The sequence below is a fragment of the Chanos chanos genome, chromosome 2 (assembly GCF_902362185.1).
Source record: "Chanos chanos chromosome 2, fChaCha1.1, whole genome shotgun sequence".
Taxonomy (NCBI): Eukaryota; Metazoa; Chordata; class Actinopteri; order Gonorynchiformes; family Chanidae; genus Chanos; species Chanos chanos.
Genome location: NC_044496.1, coordinates 36,299,255 through 36,326,134, shown reverse-complemented (window position 1 = coordinate 36,326,134; position 26,880 = coordinate 36,299,255). Strand labels below are relative to the sequence as shown.

The 26,880-nt window shown below is 44.7% G+C and overlaps 1 protein-coding gene across 1 annotated transcript in view; it reads right to left on the bottom strand.

The window, feature by feature from the left end:
• Nucleotides 1–26,880, bottom strand: part of tjp1b (tight junction protein 1b) — a 75,091-nt gene that overhangs the window by 8,070 nt on the left and 40,141 nt on the right. The window contains 18 exon segments of the mRNA XM_030766561.1: nt 298–651; nt 1,105–1,205; nt 1,505–1,715; nt 1,819–1,901; nt 2,187–2,282; nt 2,736–2,920; nt 3,339–3,558; nt 3,842–3,950; nt 4,923–5,073; nt 5,462–5,567; nt 5,976–6,109; nt 8,738–8,882; nt 9,235–9,403; nt 10,126–10,274; nt 10,697–11,030; nt 11,519–11,621; nt 11,824–11,948; nt 12,573–12,629. Coding sequence (XP_030622421.1) covers nt 298–651; nt 1,105–1,205; nt 1,505–1,715; nt 1,819–1,901; nt 2,187–2,282; nt 2,736–2,920; nt 3,339–3,558; nt 3,842–3,950; nt 4,923–5,073; nt 5,462–5,567; nt 5,976–6,109; nt 8,738–8,882; nt 9,235–9,403; nt 10,126–10,274; nt 10,697–11,030; nt 11,519–11,621; nt 11,824–11,948; nt 12,573–12,629 — 2,832 coding nt within the window.

Sequence of the window (26,880 nt, the reverse complement as noted above, 5' to 3'; positions counted from 1 at the left end):
GACACAAACCCTGCAGACTAGTGGTTAGCTAATTCTCTTGTTCAAAATAACAAAATCTTCTTTTTATCGCTGATATGTTTAGCTTTACGAGTGTGGAGACAACACATTCAGCCCTTGGATACAATGACACAAGCAGGAAGGTAACATTTAAAACTTACAGGGCAAGAGGGAAAAAAAAGAAACAGTAGACACACTAACATATGCAGATTTACAGACTTTACAGACAACATTTCAAAGACCTCAAGTGAGACTCACACACACACACACACTTTGCCCGTGCAGGTGTGGCAGACGTACCTGTTGGGGCGCAGGGATTTTAAAGCCTGCAGGGTCAATGTGGGTCATGGGTTCCGGTTGGGGGACAGCGTGTTGGTAGCTGGGGTAACCTGCGGCGTTCTGGATAACTGGTGGGTCCTCGCGGACCGGTTCTGAGGAGCGGGTGATGGCGGGCTCACTAGGCAGGCCCACCTCGTCGTTCAGGGTCTCGTCCAGCTCCTGGTCGGTGTACGCTCCGCCCTCGGTGTCCGTGTCTTCGTAGTCGGACGTGTGGCGGCTGTCCGTGCTGTACATGGAGTACTCGCTGCCTGGAGCCGACAGGTAGGAGAGCCGGTCGTCGTGAACGTCCAGGTCGTCGTCTGGAGCTCCGTCGGCCTGCGGGCGGGACAGCGGAAGCGAGGGGTGTTTGGTTTAAGATGACGGATGATAAAGAGGTGTGGAGGGCATGTGATGGAGGAGAGGGGACGACAACTATGACCATTACAATTAAGCCAGAAACACCGAGCCGACCTTTGGTTTCCGTACTTAAGCTTAGATAGTCAGCCTCCACGTTTGAGCAAAACACTTAAGACTAACTCAAGTCTAACACTGGATTCATTTACCAAAAGCAATCCTCAGAGTACCATCATTACTTTGAACTCAAGTATTTTCATGATTTTTTATCTTTATTTTTTAAGTAGGCCTATTTTACTTTTCTCACAACAGCAGAACAACCAGCACCGGACAAACATTTGAGGAATGTTATCAGTTTGTCCGATCTAATCTGTAGCTGTGACTCAAGATTGTAGCGTCAGAGACTATAGGGACAGCTGTGGGACTGGAGATTACCTTGCCCTCAGACACCCAGACAAGCTGGTTCTGCTGCTGCTGGATAGTCTCCTTCAGTGCTCCATACCATCCATCATTCATGTTGTTCAAGTTTATGGTCGCTTAGAGAGGAAAGAAAGAAATGCCAGTCAGACACCGGAACTGTCACCTACACTTCCACTGTTCCTTATGAACAGCTATCAGTTCAATGAAAAACCAAAGTCTGTATTACTCATGCCCGATTATGAGGTCTGTTAACTCCTCTGGGAACAGGTTTACTCCGTCCTTTCATGAATAATAAATATTTTAAGTATATACTTATCAACGTATATTTTTATCCTAGCCATCTTCAACAGGCACAATCAAATATTTTTTCAATAAATGAACATTTTTTTATTTCCATCTCTCGATCGGTGCTCACTGGTGAAGAGGTGATGGTTGTTCTTTCTCAGTTTGAGGGCTCGTTCGTAGAGTTTCCGAGCACTCTTTCTGGACTCGGGGCACAGTCTTGTCCTCATGTTCTTCACGCCCTGCTTGCTGTCCGGGTTCAGGAACACCACAATGGGATACCATTGAGCATAGTTCAGCCGGTCCACCGCGTTAGGGGTGATGTCCAACACCGCATGCTTATCCTAACACGGGACAGAGCGACACATCAGCCCAGGTCTATCACACTCCACAGCGAAAGAGTGTGTCTATTATGTGTGTGTGTTTATGCAGAGAGCCTGTACTCACTCTGTCAATAATCTGTTTGATGGTGTGGAGGCGGATGATTCCGGAACTGCGCTGGTCTGTCCCTGCATCTCTGGGCTCACTCTCTGAGGGAGGAGGGAAAGGGCCATTACAGTCAATAGTGTAATCAGCTCATTCCAACAGATGTGGTCAAATTTACTCTGAAGAACGTTCTAGAAACATAGTACTACACAAACTGGATTAGAAAGGGTTTGTTTCATAAGGGTAAAAGAAAAGACCAACCAGTACAAAACTGCATTTTGAATTGAGAATATGCATTCACAAAAAAACTGAGAACAAAATGAAATGTAATTCGTGTCTAAAAATGAGTCTATAGTCTGTACACCCCAAAGACTTTGAAAGAAACTCACTTGCAAGTTCAAAGATGTCAGGTTCCTCTCTGGATAGTTTTTCCCTTGCGACATCAGCGATTGGTCCAAAGATGACCACAGGTCTCAGGAAACCAGCTGGTCAAAAACACACAATGACAGAGAATGTGAACTCTGTACACATCCACAAACAAACATGGGGCAGGGAGCGATTTCACAAAGTGAGAGACTTCTCACGTAGCCCTGTAAAAGGCGAGCAAAAGTCAACACTGTACGATAAGAGAGAAGGTTAAGCCTGTTTCAACTGTACAATATAGACTTTTGTCAGAGTGTTGACTTAATACAGTAAGTAATCGTGCTTTGTAAAATACACACACGTGGAAGACCTGAGGAACACAAAACACCATCAAACAGAAACCAGCGATAAGGTTTCTCTCAAAAACAACCTTTTAAGCAAACAGATATCTCCATGGAAACGCTGTCGAGTTTAAGATAAGGCTCTGAGAAAAACGTTTAACAGTAGCCAGAAGGTAATAGATCATTAACCCTCATTAGCCTACCAGAGTGGGATTTGACCCCAAACGAACTCACCTTCTCTGAGAACTACTCTCTCATAGGCTGGGAATTTGGTCTGCACCGGCTGAGCGGACAGATCCTCTCTGCTCTTCCTCAGGTTTCTCTTGGAGCTGCGCAGGCCTCTGAACCTCCAGAAGTCTGCCCTGTCTCCACCTGCAGTCTTTGGGAGGGTGTACTGAACACTGGACAGCTGCTCGGCTCTGTGGAGAGCAGAGAGAGAGAGAGAGAGAGAGAGAGAGAAAAGAAACACTCTCTCAGTTAACCTACATTTAACTGTTCAGCTCACACAAAAGCTCTGACTTACTAAAAGCCATTGAATGTAAAAATGTTTTTAACTTTAATGAATAACCAGTCACGGTGTTCAGTGTTTGCTCAAGATATTTGTACAGCATCGATTATAAGTCACGTTACTGAGCCAGTGTGTGTAATTAATGGTTTAAATTTAAAAAAAAAACAAAAAACACACACACGCACACATGCTGGCTCCAGGGCTTCATTAGTAGGAGAGAGAAGGAGGGACATTTTACTAGCTCACAGACTGTGGCCAAAATGACACGTCAGAAGTGTTGGATCAGACCCAATAAGAGCACAGTGAGGATTTTTTTTTGGTCCGTGTACCTGTTTTTGTTGGGAATGATGCCTCTCTCAACCTCCTGATGGTTCTTGCCGATGCGGATTGCGAGCCAGGAGCCCAGTTTGCCGTTGTAAAGGGTGTCGACGACTCTGAACACTTCACCTTTATTAAAGCTCAGCCCGTATGGAGACTCCTTCTCATACTCAAAATGAGTCCTGATGTAGAACGAATCGCCAACGTCTGACTCCACGATTCGCCGATACACTGTAAATGAACAAAAAAAGAAAAGAAAAGACAGCAAGAGAGAGAAAGAATGTGTGTGTGAGCGAGAGAGAGGGGAAAAAGGTCAAGACTGAACCATATTAAAATTCTGTTGATTCACTGGGCATCTGTTAATTTGTAAAGGACGAAGGGGTGCCTTTGACAAGGCTGTACTCTGAATGAAAACTATCTGCTCAAAATGTTTGGAAAACTGGTCACAGGCATATGGCAAAAACAACATCTGAATCTCTGAGTCAAAGGGGACAATGAATGCAAATATTCTCACCATCTTTCTTTTTCTGGGCCAGGATGGTGACCTCTTCCCCTTTAGGAAGGTCCAGGAGGAACAACACGGCCTCTTCTCGAATTATGTTTGCGAAGTCTACATTATTTACCTGTGGGATAGGAGAGAGGGACAGCAAGAGGGTTGGTACTTGAATGTACACAATTACATTAACACTGAGAGAGACAGACACAATAGTCCATTCACATGGGAGGATTCTCTGCTTCTGTGTTTGTGTGTGTGTGCGTTTGAGAGGAAGGGCACTGGTCTGAATAAGCGTGAGATGAACACAGACAGGGGAGATGCGTACACACACACACACACACACACACACACACGCCACTTTTGGCAGTGGACGAAAAGGAAACCAATCATCGCTAGGGAAACCGCTCCGAAAGCGCGGCCATCTGAAAGCATCCCGAGCTTTAAGAGAGAGTTTATACGGGAGGAGAGGAGCAGTGTGAGATGCAAAACCTCATAAAACTGTCGCTGCCATTCGAGTGCCCATAAACGACTGCTATACAAGCCAGAATAATAAAAATAAATAAATAAATACATAAAAAGAAAAAGCCCGTCCCAGAAGCCCATAAGAGCCCAGCTGATGTCATTCATCAGAGCTAAAATACCCAGCTGCTCTCTTATGATTCCACATCATTAAAATAAAGACATCCACACACTGAGGGTAGGAAACTACTTTGGCTTATTCCTCACACGTGGATTAAACAGAGTTCTGGAGTCTGAATGGAGATTTTTACCCTGCTCAAAATGAATTTGAATTGTGCACTGGTCTTACTCCTTGCCCTGGAAACCAGACTTTTTGAGCTTCAGCCTCCTAATATAGCACAGAGCGCTCTCAAAATCATACTAATCAAAGTTCTTTTCCACACCCAAACTAAAATGAGACTGATGGCTCAAGAAAGCGTGTTGGGAAAATCCAAAATACTGGATGTCTTCTCAATTTAATTCTGAGTTCTCGAATGAAACAGTAAAGATGTGTTGCGTGTAACGAGAGTGTGGTTTTGCACTATTGAATCAGAGTCACGCCACGCTGGTTGTTTTAAAACAGCCAATGATGGGTTCTTACCCTGAGAATCTGGTCCCCTTCCTCCAGCCCCTCTTTAGCAGCAGGACTGTCCTCCAGAACTCCGGCCACGAAGATCCCCACATCATTCCCCCCTGCCAGCCGCAGGCCCACACTCTCCCCCTTCTTAAACTTCACCAGTTTCATACTGGGCCTACAGTACACACATGCACAACAAATAAACAAACAACCAAAACAACCAGAGAGAGAGAGATACACAATCTCTGTGCCTGGGGTTTCCTTGCAGACACATAAACTAATAAACATTAAAAACACTCGCTTCTGCAATTAACAACTGCAAATATAGCTGGGAACAGTAATTAAGGAGGTCTATTAAAACAGTATTCACTAATGAGCAGAGTGTAAAAACACTGCAGTGCGACTTAATCAGTAAATTAGGTACTATTTAGCCAGTGTGTTTCTTTTGATCTCCCAAATGTGTTCACCAACTGCCACCCTAATAGCTGAGGACTTACCCTCAGCATCCTAACGGAAAAACTTTGATCTGGTGTATTAAGTGCATGTCAGATAAAAGCGGATACCGGAGAATACTGTCGTCATGGGCGGCACTGGGTACAGGGGCGTCGGACGGACTGACGGGCAGGTCCACATCGGGCTGTCCAGGCTGGGCGTATACTGGTTTTGGCTCTGAGGACAAAAGAAGCACAGAACCACAGTGAGCATTCGTTTTGAAAACTCCCATGCTTGCACACACAGCAATGCAGTCTGGGAGCTCAGACCAACATGCAGCGAGAAGCCGCAGGCAGGAGGACAGTGCCAACGCTGATCAGATCATACCGTTTATTTCAGCTTTGCAACACAATTACACACACACAGACACACACACATACACGCACACACCTCAGGAACAAATATATATGTCTGTGACTCTGTTAGTGTTTACATGTATTTACACACCTTTGACATTTAGAAAATATCTTGTACCTTTCACGGTTTACTAACTGTGATGTTTACGAGACTACTCAGATCTTCTGCAGGTTCTGGGTAGGGGAGTATAAAAACAGAGCATGGGAGTGAGTACTCCTACATTCTGACCTGGCAGCGGGGGGAGCTGCTTCTCCTCCCTGGGCGTGGCCTGCTCCAGAGGCTTGACTGTCTCCTCCACCATCTTAGCAGGCATGGGTAGAGGAACGGCCTTAGAGATCCTCTCTTCATCACGGCTCCTGTGACTGGAGAAAAAGGGCAAGTCAGCACTCTGCTCTATGGGACCTGCATTTCATCACCAGTCAAAACACAGCAAGACGCTCCAGAGCCCTGGACAGACATACAAGCCTGTTCTAATGGATTACAGTGAAAGCTTTAAATTGAAGAAATGAAAAACTGACACAAAGAACTGTTTGGGTTGGAGGAGCGGATGAAAAAAAAAGAAAAAATAGCAAGCTTTCCACACCATCAGTCTTAACAACATAAACCACTTAAACAAGCAGTACACAGAACGACAAGAGAGGCAGGAGAGGAGAGCAAGGCGAGAGGGAAAGAGAGAGAGAGAGAGAGAGAGAGAGAGAGAACAAGAAAAAGCAAGAGAGAGAGACAGAGAGGGAGGGAGAGGGAGAGGGAGACAGTGACAGTGTGCTGTAAGGAAGGCTGTGTAGTCTTGAAGGTCACAGCTGTATTGGCCTGGCCCTTTGTTGTTCTATATTTGGCATTGTTCATCTGATGGAAGGTGAGCCAAGTGAGACACTGGAGCCCAGGTGTACGCTGAACTCCTGGTCCTGATTGCAAATGTGAAAACACTACTTGAAAAATCAACACGTGACCACCTAGATGTCCAGGTCCATCCTAATGCCCTTTTATGTCCGGACAGCCATGGGGGGTTGGGTGGGGGGCAGTGACGATAAAGTGCAGGGAAGGCACTGGCTGAACAGAGTAAGGACTCTGCATGGAGTCCTGTTCTATACCCGACTATGATTAATACCTGTAACTGAGCCCTTACAATACTGCAGTACACTCATCACTTCCACAGAGACTAATGAAAAACTAGCTAAAGATGACCATTTTTCACTTCCAGGTATCACAATCCACTCATTTATACGAAAAGGCTCTTTAATAAAACAGTGTATTTGGCTTACTGATTATATTTGATCATCTAGGGGTTTAAAATAAGAAAAAATGTTTTGCTCTGTGGAAAAGAAAGTATGGTAAGTCTTTTTCAGTTTCTGCAGCACATTTATTACACAAGGTCCAACAACCTTTTCACAGAGCCAAAACAATTCTAGTATACTTAAGTATAAAACCAGGTCTTTAATGCCACTGAGAGAAGCAGTCAGTGCAGAGGAACAGAAGGACTGGAAAGCACAGTGTGGCTTCAGTTTGGTCGAAATCTAATGACTGATGGACACAGTATAGTAGAGGGCACGTCTGCTCTGGTCTATAGCTGTGAAGTCTGTACAATACAAAACATTTCCCATAGGCATACAACCAAACAGCAGCACGTCAAGGATGCTATACGACTTAGAGAGAGAGAGAGAGAGAGAGAGAGAGAGAGAGAGAGAGAATGAGGGAGCTACATCAACAGCATTTTAAACAAACTCTTTTTCTGAAGGGACTCATACTAGCCAGCAAAATGAGCCATTAAACGGTCAGCAAGAGAGAGAAAGAGAAAGAAAAAAATCTTTAGTGAAATGCTGCTGTCGTGCATGGCTCCAACTGCCAAGCCCCTGGAATGGTGCACACGGGTCAAGAGATCAGGCCCATGAATCCAAACGGGACAGGCTCACTCATCAGCTCAACCCCTACTCAAGACAGCAAACACACACACACACACACACACACACACACAACAACACACAACACTCAGCTTCCCACGCACACTGGCCTCTGCAACACTCTGCTCATTTCACTGACACATGCCACTCCAGCAAACACACACACACACACACACACACACACACACACACACACACACGCTTGTAGAAAAACAAATCAGGGCAGCGTATGGACAGACTCTAAAACTAAATGCAGGGGGCAGTGTGTTAACAGTGTTAGTTTATGGTGTCGATCATGCTGATGTCCACACAGATGCATCAATGCCTCTGAAACTTACGCTGGCATAGCTCTGAGTATCACACACCTTTTGGTTCTGAGGTAAAGGGTAAAACAAGAGCCAGACATCAAAGATAAACACACAGACTCTCAAACACACACACACACACACAGATTCACTGAGGATAAAGTGAGGCCAGAACATGATGTGAGAGAAGAGTTCAGAGACTTAAAATTAGACCAGTTGCAGGGGTCATGAATTGCATGGTTACTTAGGAGAGCACAAAGATCTGTACCTTTTCCTGCATCCTCTAAATGAAGCGTAAAAAGTTTTTTTTCTTAGAGGGGGGTGGGGGGGGGTGTCATCCTAAGTCATTTCTTTTCCCCTGAAATGAGTAGCAATGCTATGCGTTATCTATTTGGGCCATTCCTCAATTTCTCAATTCGGAGACCAATTACATTAATTTACCCCACTGGGCACCTACCACAACAGCTGGGCACCTACCACACATCTGCCACACTCAGACTCTCCCACTGAGAAACTGATGGAAAAATGGGCACAATTTGGGCCTCTTTCACACAACTCCTGACAGATACAAACTGAATCATTTGCTGTCTGCGTGTCACTCATCTAGAACTGACCGCTCTACAAATCAACAATCATCTGAACTCAGACAGCTCTTATTTGATACCAGCTGTGCTTACAACAGAGAGAAAAATGAGGGGAGAGTGAATGGAAAGTGGAAAAAAAAAAAAACGGGGGGGGGGGCATGGGTGGATCGTGAGTCTATGACAGAGTCCATGACTTGATTTACCTGCCGTTGCTCATCTGTTGGGGGGAGTGTCTGGAGTGGTCCGAGGGTTCGGACCGCCGGTCCGGCGAGCGGGACCTGCTACTCCTGCGCCGCTCTCGAGATCGGTTGGAATGGTCAGACGCCACCGAGTGGATGTCTGAAATATCTGCCAAAAGCAGACCAAAAACACAAAACCGCTCGTTTCTCCTCAGTATCACTGTTCTAAGCCCTGACTACTCAGACTGCAAACATTCTCAGAGACTTCATTTGGCCCATTCAGTCTTGGCATCTCTTGTCTTCTAGAGCTACACTGCACAGAGGCATTTTCTCCTACTCACACACAACCGTCTGAGCCAGTACCCTGCTGGGGTTCTGGAGAGCAGAGTGAGCTGTGTTGAATTAGGGTTGGAACGAAAGCCCGTGTGCAGCGTGGCTCTGGATGAGGACTATCTCCATGACCTTGACTAGGCTGCGCTGTGTCAGCTCTCTGTTGGAAATGCTGCTCGGAGTGTTCATACCGTCTCGGTCGGAGGCGTTGGCAGAGGGGATACTGTCGTCCAGGTCGGGGATGTTGAGAAGCGTTGCCCTCTCGTCTCTCTGCACGACCATCTTCAGCTTGCCCTTTGACCTTTCAATCAGTTTCTTAGCGTCTATCAGAGACAGGTTCTCTGTGACTGTGCCATTAATCTAAGAGATGCAGAACAAGAGAGAGAGAGAAAGAAGGGGAGAGAGGCATTATTAACAAAGCTTTTTCCTCTCTCCATCTCTCATTCTTCAACAAACCTGCTAAAGCAGATATTCAAGAAAATAAACCAGCTGTGCAAACAAAAAGAAAAGAATACTGAAAGCATGAACTACACATATATATAAAATTCGTAATCACAAATATGTCTTGTGTAAAACATTAGGACTCACTCTAGTTTCACATCAAGACTTTTCCTTCCTCCACCTAAGATACAACTCTAAAACATCACACTTCTACAAATCCAGCCTAATCCTTCACTGAATCAAATCAAATCGATTCTTATTCTCACTCCAGTCATGTATGAGAGAGAGAGTGAGTGAGTTAGTGAGAGAGAGAGAGAGAGTGAGGGAGAGAGAGATGAGCAGTCCCACAGGTGCAGTTAAATAGTATATTAAAAAACCCATTTAATGTGTTTGTACTGTCCACAACCCCCACACACATTACACATGGACAGGTGCTTGCCGTAATAATGCTGTCTATTTCTGTCACCTGTCTTTTATTCACCTTCACAACGGAGTCACTGTGTTAACCCTACACATGCGCTCTCTTCTTTATCCTTGACTTCTCTTTCTCTGTCTCCCTTTCTCTCTTCCCTCCCATCATTTCCCTCCCTCACACACAAACACACACACACACACACACACACACACACACACACACACACCTTGAGAACCACGTCTCCCTCCTGTATGTTGCCGTCTCGGGCGGCCAGGCTTTCGGGAGAGATGTCCTTCACGAAGATGTGACTGGCCAGGCGAAGACCATATTCTGCTTACAGAGTGAATGCCCGAAACACGGAACGCATGTTAGCACCTTATCAGTTACAAAATTTACATTTACAAAACAGCACATACTCAGAGAGAATTTTACAGCATCTCACACAAGCATGAAACTGAGTCTCACTCCTTCATCACCTAAAATTCAACACGCATATCAAAACAAGCTAAAAACACAGCAAGCTTACACAGTCTGCATCAATATTTCACATCAGTATTTATCTTACATCAATATTATATCTTACAAATTACATAAGTGTCCTACAGTAAATTTGCTTGTCTTTCTGTGAAACCCTGATGGCTATTGTCATGGTGTCTCAAGTTATCCAACTCCCTGAGTGACCTCACATGGTAAGACACTCTTCAGTTTAATACTGGCTGCTTGTGTTTTCGTGATTTGGCGTGACTCTTTGCGTGGGAGTCCTTTCAGAGTCGGCAGTTTGATTCGATGATGCTCACCTTCATTCTTGCGGGATTTGATGAGGGTGACCTTGGCGGGGCGTGGTGGCAGGTTGGAGGTGATGGAGCGTCGGTCGGAGCGCGGCGAGAGGCTCCTCTCTCTCGAGCCGCTGCGTTCCCGTTCTCGGTCCCGCCTACCGCCGGCTCGCTCTGTACGGCCGCTCCTCCGGCCGGTGGCCCCGCCCGCGCTGTAGGCGCTCGGGCCGCTGCGGCCACTGCGTACTTCGTAAATCTCGTCTTCATAACTGTCCTCATCTTCATCGTGCTCTGACATAGTCTCCCTCTCCCCCAAACGCCCCAGGGGGATCTGTACCTTCCTCTTTCGCCTGATGGTCTGGAGGACAAGAGCCAAAAGTTTATCAAATGTTCAGAAAACGTCACACTTCCACGGCCCACAATTTATAAACAGCATTCAAGGCCCGTCAAGTATCCCCCCTTTTCCAAAACAACTTAGCCCATGTAAGCACAAGGAATTTTCTGCAAACTTTAGCAAGTTTGACTTGTGCACAATTGAGAGCTTCTGACGGGGAGACGAGAGTGCTTTCCAGAAGAGGCACAGATTGAGAACTGTATCCCCTCCGGTGCAGAGTGCCCCACCACCGTTAGCTCCTACATCAGTGATCAGTCTCAGTCATTCACTGGTGACTTGGCAGAAAATCTTGCAATGCCCCTAAAGCACAGACTAACAGTACACTGAGTCTCCATCTACACCGAAGACGAATTCACATATTAGTAATTAAGATCCATTCAATCTGAACATAACTTTGACCATAGGAATATTGAGGGGATGAGACTAACTATGTGTGCTTGAACCACACTCACAATTTTTGCACTCTTTCCACTTTTCCGTAGCTGCTGCACTGCGTACGCATGCTCTACGTTGTCCATGGAGACAGAGTTGACCATAACTACTCTGTCATTCTCCCTGTGGGAAAAACAGAGCGCGGTCACATAAGCAATGTAGGCTCCATAAAGAAACGCTACACAGATTAAACCATACATTTCACATTTCAAATCTTTCTTGGCAAACAAAATTAGTGAAACACAAACGAGACAGACGAAATAACAAACCAGCACCGCTAGAATAATGCAAATAAAGGTGAATAAATGGACTCAAAAGTTCTTACTGTAACAGCCCTTCAGCGGGTCCTCCTTTGAGCACGTCTGAGATGACGATGGAGGTTTCTCCGCTTTGAAAGTGCGGGTTGTCCCGCCCGCCTGAGATGGCAATCCCAAAACCAAACCCTGGAGCCTGTCAGAGTGATAAAGAGTGTTAATGAAGAAATGAAGCACGACACGGCCTCACACAGGCCCCTAAATGAGCCTGTCTGGAGCTGATTATGTGACTGGAAATAACAGAAAGCTCACAGGCTTCTGTAGGTTTGAATGGGAAAGAGAAATGAATGTTTGGACCGGTGTTGTAACAGGAAAAACGTACGTAATGGAAAACAATGACACCAAAGGTCTAATTCAAATGGACTGACAACACACCTTCTTCAGCTGTTCATTAAGCTTCTCCATCATTACATACAGAGGAAACTAAAGAATGGTGATTACATCTCCTGCCTTTTTTAAGCACCAGTCATTTGTGTTAGGAATGGATTTGCCTTAAGTATTTCAACATGAGGCATCATAAAAAAGCATTTCTATAGCTGGGGTTCCAACCTGACAGTGCGGGGGGGAAGGGAGAGGGTGATATGGGAATAAGGGAGGAGAGATAGAGACAGGAGAGAAGCAAAAGATAAATGTGCCTCAGAGATGGTCAGAGTGATAGAGAGGGAGGGCAAAGAAGGGCAGAAAGATGTGAAGATCTTATCAGAGAGAGAGAGAGAAAGAGAAAAGTGAAAGTGAATGGAAAGCACACGTGTGTACGCACCCTGTGAAGAGTTACTGTGTGCTGTTCCCATATTACTGTCTCCTCCATTGCTGCGCTCTGGAAAAAAAAAGAGAAAGATATAAACAGTCATCTTAAACAGCCAGATTACCATCAACAACATTAATTAGTTTTTTCCCACACACCCAAGGGCATGTTACATTCCTTCATTAAGACACACGCGACCACAGTGAATAAAAACAGAAGAAAATGAAAAGGAAAAATAAGGGGTGGGGGCAAGGCAAAAATCAAAGCCAATATACTCTCAAAACAATTCTACATTAAGATATTTTCTCTGGGATCCTATCATCTATGGCTGATTGCATTGTTTCCGCCAAAGCTGTAATGACCTTGCTCTGCTGAGCAGTGAGACAGAGCAGGAGAGTAACGGAGTCCCACTCCAGGCCCCTGTGTATCGCACACCCTGCTTTGAGCCTTAGATCGTGCTCAGCAGGGCCGAGTGAGAAGGGAGAGAGAGAGAGAGAGAGAGAGAGAGAGAGAGAGAGAGAGAGAGGGTGAGAACGGCATGCAGCAAAGCCACCCGAGGTGTTCCTGCATTGATTTATTAATTTATTTATGCATTGCTTCTGCAATGCAGCGAAGAGTCTGGAGAGAACTGAGCCCTGCTACAATACCATTTTCAGAAAAGAATCACAAAGCTCAAAAAGGCCCAGATCTAGGTAACCAAGTACAGGTCTAAATGGGACTCACTTCTCATCTTAAGGTACGTTACAAACACAAAAACCAACAGTTAGGCAACAGATACTTTAAGCTAATTTAATTGGACACACCTGGTATTAATATTGTTACCCTCCTAATGACCTTGGCAAGCTGACTGAGGTGTGTAAGATTAGCGCCGTGGGGTGCAGATGTATGTAAACAGGAGGAGGACTGGCCACATCTGATCTAGAATGTTCCACGACTGCACTGTGTGGTGAGCGGTGAGAACTACTCCACATATGGAATGTGTGAAGGACGAGAGGTGTCACTTTGGTCCAGCCCGGAGGCCGCACCTGGCAAGATAATCTACATACACATGGGCTTGTAAAACATCCCGTTCACCAGCCAACACACACACACGCACACACACACACGCACGCGCACACACACGCGCACACACGCACACACACACACGCACGCACGCACGCACGCACACACGCACGCACACACACACGCACACACACACGCACAGAGCTATAAATAGCTCCCCTTCACACACACTCTCCTTTCTCTTTCTTACACATGCATTTTATAAGCTTGGTTCAACAGAGGAGAGCAGCTACCCTCATTGGTAAGATTACAATTCTGTCCATCAAATGAAACCACACACCCTAAAAATGCACACACGCAAGCACGAGGTACAACACTTTTCCATTTAGGCTGAATTTGAATTCACACGTACAAGTTTGGTTACAAAAGAGGATGTGGGAGTTTTTTTTGTTAAATGAAAACATCTTCCCAAGCTTCCGTGATTGTTTTAGCTGTCAGTACAGTTAAGTGAAATTATCAGTTACTCATACCTCATCTTACAGAGCGAATAATGGTCAACAGAAACTAACACAAACTTCTTTTGTGAGAGTTGGTGTTATCAACTCCATATATCTGCCCCACAATAGAGCACTGTTACAGGAATGTAAGAAGCCTTTCACATTCAAAGTCTCCTTCGACCAGTTTTCAGAGGATAAACTGGCTCCACAAACAGGAAAAAAAAGACATTTAAACCCCCTGTTCAGACCTTCAGTTACTCTGACCAAAAGAAAACCATCCATCCCTCTACTGCCTCCCAATTCAAAACACTAAAAGGTTATTAAATTCTCAGTTCTCAAAATACATGGACCTGACCAGAAAACTTGCTTCATAAGCGTGCTAGTAGTGTGTTTCTAAGGAACAACACACATAAATAGGAAATACATGTTCACCAAACATCACTCAATTACCTACGATGTAAACAGAGTTCCAACAGAGTTTCTCAGATCTGCAGAGTGACAGCACCTTGCCTGATGAAGTCCAGTGCTAAGACTCCTCATTCACTGATAAAGGGTTGAGAAGATAAGTTGAGGGGGTGGAAAAGGTCTTGACTGTAGAGTTAAGAAACACTTTTTAAAGGGCATCACAGGAGCTGGCTGAGAGAAGTTCTCCTCTCAATGATTCATTCTCTTCCTGTAGGCAGGGCCTCCTCTGCAGTGAGCTCATTCCCAGAGACCATTACTACATAATGAAGCATATACGATGGCCTATTAATTAAAAGGAAAGCTAAGCTCCAGATCAACAGGAGGCCACAGTGGGGGGGAGGGAGAAAGAAAGAGAGAGAGAAATGAGCTTTTCTAGAGGAAGATGTGCTGCTCAACAGGACAATTACTGTAATCTCCATCTTGCTCCACCTGTTGCTCTCCGTGGCTATGGGCTTTGGGATGTTACTGATATTGCCTGTGTTTTTCTCCATTTCTCGTCTAAAGATGATGTTTTCGCGGTTTATCAGCATTCATGGATGTCAACTGAGCTTCCTGTTCTGTTTACAGCTCAAAATCAGATCAATTTTACTGTAATGTGCAATACTATCCCTAATGTGTGATGTGGAATCCCTCCCAAAAGGGATAGTTCTTCTCTGCTCAATTCTTTTCTATCTCCTTTTCATTGCCAATATCCAAGCTTTGCATTTGAATGCATACGAAATAACAGACAAGTATAGAAATCTCTATGAAGCCACTTAGGAAGGTCCAGGGGGTGTCATTCAAAAAAAGTCTTTTTAGCTGCAAAGAATGAAGGTATACAGAAACACACACCCCAATCTGATTCTCCAACATCTTCACAAACACTAACTGGGCTCTCCTGCTCTCATCCTCACTCTGCTACCCCCCCTTCAAAAAAACCCAAAAACAATAAAACATGACGCACTAACAAGGCAAACATGCATGGCCACTGGTTGTTCTGAGTGAGTGAGTGAACAAATGAGAAGAGTAATGCAAGCACACCTAAACCCGAGTCACGGGGGGGGGGGGGGCAAACAGAGGAAACGAGTCAGTGACTCCATTTCCCTTGGTGACCTACACACATCTTTCTTGACAGATTTCATCTCTTGAGTTTTCAGGAATTCTTCAGTCAATGAACCAAACCAGATGCACCTCTACAGTGCTTACTACAGTGAACTGACTTTGTATTTGTATGTGTTTAATGAATTAAAACTTAAAGTAACCTATATAAAAATGAATACAATTTTTCAGTTACACTAGGCAGGTGAGAATCATTTAGATGGGCAGCTAAAAACTATTCAAATAAACAGTGAAGCATGAACAAAGAAAGAAGAAACTGGTTATTTGTTTCCTGTGTGCTCCTGTTTTCGCTCTCTCTCGCTCTTTTTTTAAATTTATCCACTTAACTTGGCCCGTATGCCGTCTCGGTGAACTTCTCCTGTGCTCTGTTCCCCGGCTGGGCAGAGAGCCAGACATGGGCAGAGTGAATGAGGTGAACATGGACGGGACAGAAACTGGAACAAGAACCACCAGAAAACCCTGCAGGACTCACTTTTAAAAAATTCATCTGTGACAACCAAACAGAGATTTGTCACAAAGACGTGAACAAAAGAGGCAAAGAAAATGACAATTTGAAACACTCTGAGGTAATATAAAAACACCGCTCACAGGACAGCGTCTGTAGTGGGACATTCATCACTATTTAAGACTGTAGAAACTCCAGACCCTGGACTGAGGCTGGGAAAACTTGACTGTTTGGAGGGACCAGGGTGGGTGCTAAAGGAGGACAGGATTTATGTCTCCGTCTTAAAGCTGATCAGTGTTGTAAAAACGCTGATGCAACCTACTCTGCACCATTTTGTAAGAATGTATTGGGGGGAGGAGGAGGGGGGGGGGTTACCGCCCAGCTGAAAAGCTAATAAAAGAGCCACTTGATTCCTGTTGACACTAAATCTTTAATTCTTTCTTTTTGAATATTTGGCAAACACAGACACGCACGCGCAATTTTTTTGTAAATGGGTTTCCCTGGAGATCAGCAGTTCTTATGACTGGAGTTTACTAGAGGCAGTGGTATTTGACTGGTTAGCTGAGATGTTTTGTGTAGTCTTAGAAGAATCACAGGTGTAAACTGTGTGAACAGCACACTGTTGTGTGGACCTGTCTGAGTCAACCCATTAGAACGCACCTCAGAACCTTCTGACACGGGTCAAATGACTTAAAGGGTGCTTTCCAATGCTCACTGCCAAAAGCAGAAAAACAGCAGTGAAGAGCTAGTTTCCCCCTCTGCTTCACCAAACCTCTTGACTGTCTTAATGCTTCTTATAGAAAGCTCATTTTATTGAAGATGTGTTGCTGAACCCATTGCATTAACTGCTGACAAGAAAGACTAGATATAAGGCAAGAAGTTTCTTACTCTAAAACTTCCATTTCCTGATTGGGCAGCTAAGAATGATTTGTTAATCACCAAAAAACAAGGTACAAATCTCATTTTTGAAAATGTATTACTACACAGAATTCATGTACTAAATGTAAGACAGACTTCTATAGATCGCTGTAGCGAATCTCATCCACAGTATTTAACCCATCCTATAGTGAACACACACATTCTAGGCACAGTGGGCAGCCGCAGTGCCCAGGGAGCAGCTGGGGGTTAAGTGCCTTGCCCAAGGGCACTTCAGCTGTGGATGTTTCCTGCCGGTCCAGGGAACTGAACCGGAGAGCGTTCGGTCACAAGCCTGCTTCTCTAACCTATAGGCCACAGGCTGCCCAACAAGAAAGCAACAAGAAAGAGTTTTGTCACATTCACATAAGGACTGAATGAACATGGTGGGAACATCTTAAACATTCTTGACGAATCTTTGCATTGTCACACTGTTTTAACAGGTTTAATTAGAGAGCTGCTACCTCTTTTTTAACCAAAGCACTATTTCCAACGATGTTCAATATATCTATATATTATTTGTTTTGAAGTCACAGGCCAGTCTTATGAACTTCATTCCTCCTGAATACAGTTGATCTATCATTCTGCTGTTCAGAGTGTACGACTAAATTTGCTGACGGAACACTTCTCCTCTGTACTGCAATAAACTGGAACAATTCCCATAAAAATGCCCCAGAAGTGGTCATTTCAGTCAGTGTAAAAGTCTAGGAAAGTCAGTAACAGTTTTTAAGGATCTGGTTGATGACAAAGTCTGAGTCAGCAGACAAGCCCTGCCTGATAGCACCTCTCTACACATTCACACAGAGGACAAACAACTTGGAATAAACAATAAATAAATAAACCCCAGTATCCACATTCAGCCCCACCTCTTTAAGCCCAGACAGAAACCTTGACATACAAGACTCCTGAGTTTTGAGAGACATGATCCCCAAGGTCTTGAAGGAGTGTGTGTTTTCCCTGCTGACAGAGAAGTCTGAGTTCCAGTGTCAGTAAGACAGCTGTAGGGATCCCAGTGGTCAGTGGGACAGAGTCTGGCAATGGAAGCCTCTTGTGCCCCACACGCGTACACTCAGTCCACGGCCTGTGACAGCTCGTGCCAAGAGAGACTGTGCATTATGGGAAGGAGCCAGGGCTGGCAGCTGAGAGCTCACTACTACAGTATGGAGTCTAGTGCCTCACTCTTAAAAACACACACACACACACACACACAAAATGGATCAGACAGCTGAGCACAGCTCTAAAACAAGGATGGGACAAAACCACTTTCAGAGCAGTGCATAGCCAAACCGTTTATTGTTAAAAGAAAAAAAAAAAAAGGAAGTCATAAAAATAGCTGGACTGCAGTGGAGGGTCAGAGATATTATGGTGCACTGGGTACTAAAAAAAGAAAGTCGTATTTACAGATCAAATTAAATGAATGAAAGCTGAGAGGCTTGACTACTCATTGTGGGAGGAAGCAAAGCCAGCAGATCATGTTGTCCATCAGAGAAACACAGTTATGACCGTTCAGGCATTTCCACCAAAGCCTTCATCATTTCACTGTCACAGCCTGCTTGTGAAAACAAGGAGTGCTCTCTCTTTCTCTCTCTTTGTGAGCCCATTAAAATCATCTATGACTTCAAAACCGTTATTCTCCGATGGGAAGATACAGAACTGTTATAATTCCGTAAACATAATTCTGGAAGGGTGTGAGATAACCCTTCTTTCTTTCTTTCTCTCTCTCCCTGTTTCCATGCTTGGTCATCAACTCTTTGTTATGCATAACTGAAGCGTTGCGACAAGTGTTAATATCTCAGCTCAGCTTTTCCACCGTGGTTTCATTGGTGTGGCCAGAGTTTAGGGAGCTGCTATCTCATTTAAATCTGACTATACAGCACTATATCTCCTGTAGGGGAGAGAGAGAGAGAGAGAGAGAGAGAGAGAGAGAGGGCTATAAATAGCCTCCGTTGGAGCTGCTAGGTCTGAATACTGAAAGAGTGGCACAGGAACGCAGCCCCTGATGAAAAGTGGAGGAGGGAGAGTCACCACACCTCATACGGTGGGGGCATTCAGGTGGCACAAAAACTCTGATTCTCATATCCATCTTCAATGAAGAGAGTATGTAAGCATATTTAATTACCAGTCTGCTTGCGTGTGAGATTGTCTGTAATCTTAAAAAAAAAAAAAAAAAAAAAAAAAGTGTTTTATCTGCATGGGTTTTCTCTCTTTTTTTCTTGGAGTCAGATTACACAAGGAGCCACTCCAGAGAGAGGCAGAGAAAGCACAAATAGTACTGAGTGAGAAAGCCAGACTCCGAGCTGAGAAAAGCAGGGTGTTCTGGAGCATGAGACAGAGAGATCTGATCAGCCGGTTGCCAAACAGACTTCATCAGCTCTCTTTCTCTCTGTCTTACAACCACACAGCAGACAAACACACAACTTACAACAATCTGATCTTCACTACCATGCCGTGTTCAGTATCGCTAGTACGCCAAGGAGTCAGGGAAGAACCCAACCAACACTTAAACACTTTTTCTTTTTTCAACACAAACAAAAGGCACAGACTGGGAACATTGTGTATGTGTACGTACTGCGCTGCAGCCAAAAGATCATTACAAAAATAAATGAATAAACATATACATAAATCGAATTCACCATAAAGTGACACTCTTCTCCGTAGGTCCTGGCATGAGCAGAGGGTACGGGCAGAATGGAATGATGGATGAGAGGAGAGATGAAGAAAGATGTGTAGCAGAGTGCTGACACCTGCTGAAAGTGCCCATGCTGAGAGAACTCACGGCATGTCACACAACACAGGGGATCCCCAAGGGGACGCGCTGACATTCTCTCTCTCACACACACACACACACACACACACACACACACACACACACACACAGAGTGACAACATCACAATCGCTGCAGATCTATGCATCCCTACCACTCAGTGTAGCTATACATGAGTGGAGGGCATGTTAACTAGAAAAAGCATAACTGCAAAAGTATATTTTCAAATCATTAAGAAGAAATATAAAAAGAAAAATCAACACACTGACCACTGCAATATTTCACTTAATCCCTTAGAATTAGCACCTGCATTACAGTCCTTTTAGAGCCATATTCAGATTGGAATTATGGGGGTTAATTGAACGAAAACACACACACACACACACACACACACACACACACACAAACACAAAGCAATAGACCGAGTTACTCACAACAGTTCATCCTGATCTCCTTACACAGAGAGCTTCTCCATGAGAGGCACTTCCCTCTCTCTCAGCTCAGTCACTCAGCTAATCCAACAGAAAACTCTCGCACATACACACACTCACACACCTTTTCCCTCCGTCACAGCCCCCATACTGAAAAACGCCTGATCACACATACACAACCCCAATTTAATCACAGGGGGAGAGAGGGAGAGAAAGAGGGAGAGAGGGGAGGGAGGAAAGAGAGAGAGAAAGAGAGAGAGAGAAAGAGAGAGAGAGGCACTGGCCAGTGCAGTGAGCCAAGTTAAGAGTTGCTGACCAAAACAGCCCCAGAGACGGATGAGTGGCAGTCTGACAAAATTCTACAGCAACACCCCAGAGTCTCTGACCCAGTTTTGGAAAGGCTTTCATCTCTAAACACTATTAACCCACTGTTGCTTTTATTCTTCTCTTTCCAGTGTCCCAAAATCTTCATCCAAGACACAGCCATTTATTTTTCAGATTTCTGACTTCACTCTCTCACCTTCCTTTTCTCCTCCCTGCTTAGACACACAGACCCACACACAGGCCCACACACAGGCTAAGCAGTAAATCCCTGTGGCCTGGCACCAGCAAGTGTGCATGTGTGTGTGTGTGTGTGTGTGTGCGCGCGCACGCATGTTATGGAGTGAGAGAGTTGGAGGCTGCAGTAGTGCAAAAGTGTGGAGCTCGTCTGCTTGGTGGAGGAGAACATCTATCCGCAGTGTAAAGTGCTGTATTGGATTTAACCCTTGCAGAACAGGGTCCGGTGTACCGCACTCCTTCTCTCTGCTGCTCCGCTGTCTTAGTCAGTTAGTCTCAGTGGAGACTCCACAACACTGTGTCTTTCAGAGCAGCATTCGGGTCTCAGCTCACACACACACATACAGCCCCTGAAGCAATATAGTGATGTGCCTGCATTATACACTTCCTAAAAACTTTATGGATGCATCTCCATATGCTCTTTATCTTTTAAAGCTGCACACCAACACCAAAAGACAGGTACTTCCCATTCTGACATGATTTTAGTTAGTGTAAGTGCCCAATAGGAACACTCTTCACATTTTCTCTGATTGGATCATCCTGATTTTTTTAGAGGTTCTTCACTGATGTTCTGAAGCTTCAGTAATTAATATTATCATGCAGTAGGGAGTGTGTGCCTTCAATCACTACCACACACAGACTGCTGCATAACTGACACTCACAAGAGGTCAAATTCAAAGTGCCATGTAGCTGTAAACCTGTATAAGGGTGAAATGGTTTCCCAGAATGCTCAGCGCTGCAGTGCTCTGGTCTCCTCTCCACTAAAAGACTGTGTGGGTGAGGGGCTGAGGCTGGGGACGCCACAAAGGTACTTAATTGTGGGGTATTGTACTTGAGTAAGCTAATCAGTGTTGACAGGGACTATGGGAGTAAGTGAATAAATGCCTTGATATGCAGGTTATAGCCTGGTTATATCCAGGTCTGAGATGGGGTAAATGTTGCTTTTCTGACCACCGACAATGCAGCACAGTGTGTGTGTGTGTGTGTGTGTGTGTGTGTGTGTGTGTGTGTGTGTGTGTGTGTGCGTGTGTGTGTACACACTGGCAGGCTTTCTGACTGGAATGTGGCACACAGCTCAGGAGTGGTGACAGATTCCACACATGCTTATGCCGTCTTCCTCTTCCTCTTTCTCCTAACATCACTCACTAAGAGGTCAAATAAATCACCATAACATCAACACGGCACGCACAGAAAAGCCAGCTACTCATAGCCACAGTAACATGCAGTGAACACACCGATAATCCCTGGACGATGTCGCAAAGCCACACTGTGCGAACCTGCTGGATGACAATGGTTATTTCGTCACATGACGTCTCTTCTTTTCACATTATGTGTGTGTGTGTGTGTGTGTGTGTGCGTGTGTGCGCGCGCGTGTGGGGGGGGTGTTGTTCATGCGCATTTTCAGTGGACCGAACATCTTTTGGGGATGAAAAAAGCTGAAAACATGTGACCGCACCAAGGCAGTTCTTCTATATCGAAAAGCTATAAATAGCTCAAGGCTGCTGACGCCTCAGCACTATAAAGAGCCCATATGTAATGATCAGAGCTCTGGTTTCAGGAAGAGAGCAGAGGCAAGGAACTACAGCGTGAACACACACTGCACTTCATTTCCCCTCACGGGGCTTGTAATCACGACATTCATATAGACTGCTCTTTAGGTGCAGCGTTGTTCCACAACTGAAACTGGTGTAACCAAAGAAACATTACAGGCTGACATCCAGACTGAAATATTTACATAGAAACACTTGGTAAAGAAAAAAAGAAGAAGAAAGAAAAACAATTTCTTGACCAAATGACTCCATGTTTTCTATGGATGTATACACACAAATGCAAATGAACACAAGCCAAAATGCAATAAAGATACTGATATGTAGCTCATAAGCAATGCAGCTCTAACCCTACAAGGATATACGCTGTTAGTTTTCATAGATTTCACACAAACCAAGCATAGGCCTATTCATTAAATAAAAGTTCCTCAAGGAGGATAAGAATGCCTTCCTAGGCCTACAGCCATTCCCCAGCTATGTGAGCAGTGGTTGTCTCACAGATGTGAAAGGCTATTTTGGGCATGTGGCGTCAGTGGGCATTTGGGGACAGATGACGATGACCAGACCAATGACTTTGACGCTTCTGTCTGGAAAACATGCCAGGAATCAGTCAAGTCCAGACTGGAGGAGGACAACTATCTTCATACCACTTATGGCCAGTAAAACAACCACATGTACCTACAGGGTTCCCAACTAAAGAGGTAAGACAGCTACAGTGTTTAGCTGTATTTAGCTGTTCAGTGGTATTCCAGACAATTAATAAGAGCCTGAAAAAGTGCTCTTTGCTCCCACAGGGACCTGAAGAAGTTCCAGTAAACCAGTAATCCAATACAAGGAGGTATCGATCTGCAGACCATTAAAAGGTTGCCCAAGTCTGAAAAAACACTCACCCCTTAAGCCTTGGGGTAGAAAATCTTCTGACTGAAGAAGCTTTCTCCCGACCCTTATTGAACACACCTGCATTTAATATTCAGGGGTTCCTAACGACCTTGGATAGATGCCTTTGGGACAGGTTATAGTAGACGCCTGAGTACCATGCGGCCTTCCAGGGGGTGGTTTGTCCATCCCTGCCTTACCAGTCAAGCCCTGGGGTAAATATAGGAGCAATTCCTCCCCCTACCAGGTATCCATACAGGGAGTTATCAGTGACTACCATGGGGCTAGCACGGCAGGGATCAGGAATGTGCTGATAAGGACTAGCCCGTCCAGGACTGGGCTTCCTCTCCAAACCTCCCCCTTTCCTCCTCTGGCTGATACATGAGCAGACAATAGGATGAGAGGCGGCTCCGCAGAGATATGGATATCAAGGCTCTCATTTCGCTAAAGGAGATTAATGAGGACTTGTGATTGATCAGAGATATGGAGCTTGCACACAGGCAGACGCTGAGACGGCGAAGCTTGTTTGAGTCCTTGTTTAAACAGGCTCCTCTTGGCTGCCGGTGTGAAGAATTGAATCCAAGAGAGTAAAGAGGGTCATAAAACATGTCTGAAGTCTGTTCGCTTTAAGAGCGTTAGAAGATGGACCCTGAAAAGAATGGAATATCTGTGCTTGTTGTGGCATTTGTGACCTTAAACAAATGCACTGCTCTTGAGGTTAAGAGGAATGGGTATATATTTTTTTTTAACATGGGCCTACACTGCATCTGCCAAAAGCAAAAACCCAAAGAGAAAGTAGAACACATAGTCTCTGTACCGTTCACATTGGCAATTAAGGAAATGATAACTTCCGGCTTTCAAATTTTCAGGTTGAACCTGACAGTGTGCTTGAGAGGGAAAAACAGATCATGTTTCAGAAAAATGTAAAGCACAGTGGGCTCTAATTGGAGGGCCCAACTGAAAATTGATCCCAATGTTTGAAGTTCCCGATCTGAGACGTACAATAGAGTTGATCCAATATGTACAGACTCTAACGTGAAATTTACTACAATGGGAGCATTGACTGTTGGGGTCCTACAGAACTAATAACAGTGAACCAGCTTCTTCCCTTGATCATCCCTGGTTGTCACTAACAAAGACTCGCCTTTCATGCAAGCATCATGTGACCGTCTCATCAAAAACAAGCGAGAGGCCGACCTACTCGAAAGGCATTCCAGGATTTTAAAGGGTTCTGCAACAATGAACAGAGTAAGTGTGGGGATGGTATGCTTGTGGAAGACATCAGAGTAGGGGGGGGGAAAAAAAAAAAACACTGACCATTCCTGAGGAACGAGGATGTCTGTGGGTTCTGCTTAGAAAGAATGAGACCGGCATGAAAGTCACCAAGCCACGTTCTCCAAAAACCGGTTTTACGTTCTGCCTCTGCATTGTCAAAACAATGGCTGTCAACAGGTGTGAGTAAGAACTCGTTTCAGCAGGCCTTCGTGTACAGTGTTAAGTCCATGTGTAGTTCAGAGCAGCTGGCTGATGGCCAGGTAATACCATCCAAGGTAATACTACACCAGGCACGAGGAAACGAAGACCTTAATGACTCTGCGTGTCATAGATGACCTCTGAACTCCACAGAGCCACCAGCTGGAGGGGAACCCCACGTGGATGTTGCTGGTTTACGACGGTTGGAAACACTCCCGCGTGACTAAGGTGCTGTCGGTTAATCAGTGAAAAGCTTGTTGTATCCACACAATGAGACTAGCACTCCCTTTATTCTCCCTCTTTACGGTGGAGTAGAGCATGACATCACAGTTTCAGAGGGAGTGGAGGAGAGGAGAGGAGAGTGAGGAGGTGTCTGACAACATTGCCTTGGTATGCAGCATTACTCATTTCCCAATTGAGGAGGGAGTTAAGAGTTACTTGCTGGACGTAACATTTTGAAATCATCTTCCATATCTTTAGATGGGATAGGTGAGATTTTTTAACCTGACCAAACAACCCGTCATCACTCAAGCAGTCAGAGTTTAATCTCGTTACGTGATAAACAAGGTAAATGAACAAGACCACATGAAACAGAGAGAAGGAATTTTTCCATATAAGGGATAGTCTTACAGATCATACAAACAGATTAAAGTTGCATACAGTAAGAGAACCAAACCGGCCTCAGCATGCAGCAGGCATACCACATGCAGTTTTGATATAAGCACTACTCAAGGGTAGAACCCAAAGGATAGACCTCAAAGAACTAGAAGACAAGTCTGATGGAACAGTGTTAGACATCAGATCAAGCCTATGGTCTACAATTCCTAAATAGCAAACGCACCCTTTGTTATGTTATTAACAGCACAATGAGCCCTCTGTAGAATCTCGCTCAAGATGCTCCTCTCTCCCTCTCTGAGGGTCTATTTTTAGTTTTTTGCATCTCAAGAGGTCTATTTTAGGTTGAGCCTGGAAAAAGAAACAACTGAAACAGTGTTCAATGATCACAGAAATATTTTCGGTCTATGCCTCAAACTCTGTAAGCTTTATGATCTCAATTCTTTTCCCACTGTAAGTCTGTACAGTCAAAAAGTAGCCAGGAGATGTTTGGCCTGATGCACGTTTTATGCCACGTCAATGTCAGGTCATTTCAATCTCGCAGTTTAACGAGTGCCCACAAGAACCAAAGGATGGTGAAGTGGGATGGCATACACAACCAATTTTGACTCCATGTAAAACTCAAGATTGTCTCACAGATGTACAGGCCAACTTGGAGCTGCTGAAAAGCACATCATGTCCAAAGTCTGTCTCTCTGCAGTCCTCAAAGATAAATCGGCCAAATGTGTACAAGCCTCCCACAAGCTCTCTATTTTCAGCAGTTTAGACTGCATGAGCCACAGGGGGAGATGAAGAGGTGTCAATTTAATCATTTTAACGAAGTGAAGGCACACAGGCATATGCAGGATGCTCTGCCATGGATCAGTAGTTGTTTCAGTGGGAACAGTATGAACTGGACTGATTACAGGACCACATCAGGACTCCTGCACTGGATCTGTTCAGTCACATCTTAATTCTGAAGAGTTAACAAATCGACAATCATTTCTCCACCTCTTGTTTATGTTGTCTTTCAGGGCATTTACAAATGAACATACAGGCAGTTTCTATTAAACTAGAATACATCTGTATTACTTCGGCTGCAAGAAGAAAACTACTAGGTTGACCTAATATTACTGTCCTCACCACTTACAGTATAATCCCTTGATCCAAAAGGGAGAGTCCATGTTCAACTTTCTTAGGGAAACAGGTCACCTGACTTGGGCAGGAACGAGAGAGAGAGAGAGAGAGAGAGACTGGACAGAGTTATGCCCTACATCTCTGACCTTGATTCTCTCATCACAGTCACACATTTCAAACGCAAGAGTGAAGCCAGGTATGCAGTCTACTCCAACTGTACTGAACAAAAAAACCAAAAAAAGGGGAAAAAATCTGAGGAGAAAAACAAAAACAAGTGCTTTGGTATTGCCATGGCGGATTCACTGAAACTCACCATCAGAGGAATGTTTGTGAAATTACAGCACAGATGAAACTAAAGGAGGACCAGACTGTCATGTACATGGAAGAGGAGATGCCATTGCCTACAAGTTCAATCCTTACTCCAGCATTTCTCATTGCTGCACTGAAGGTCAGATCTAACACTCCTTTAGGAAAGTCAATAAAAAGCAGAAGAAAAAAAAAACATATCAACTTGCTCAGT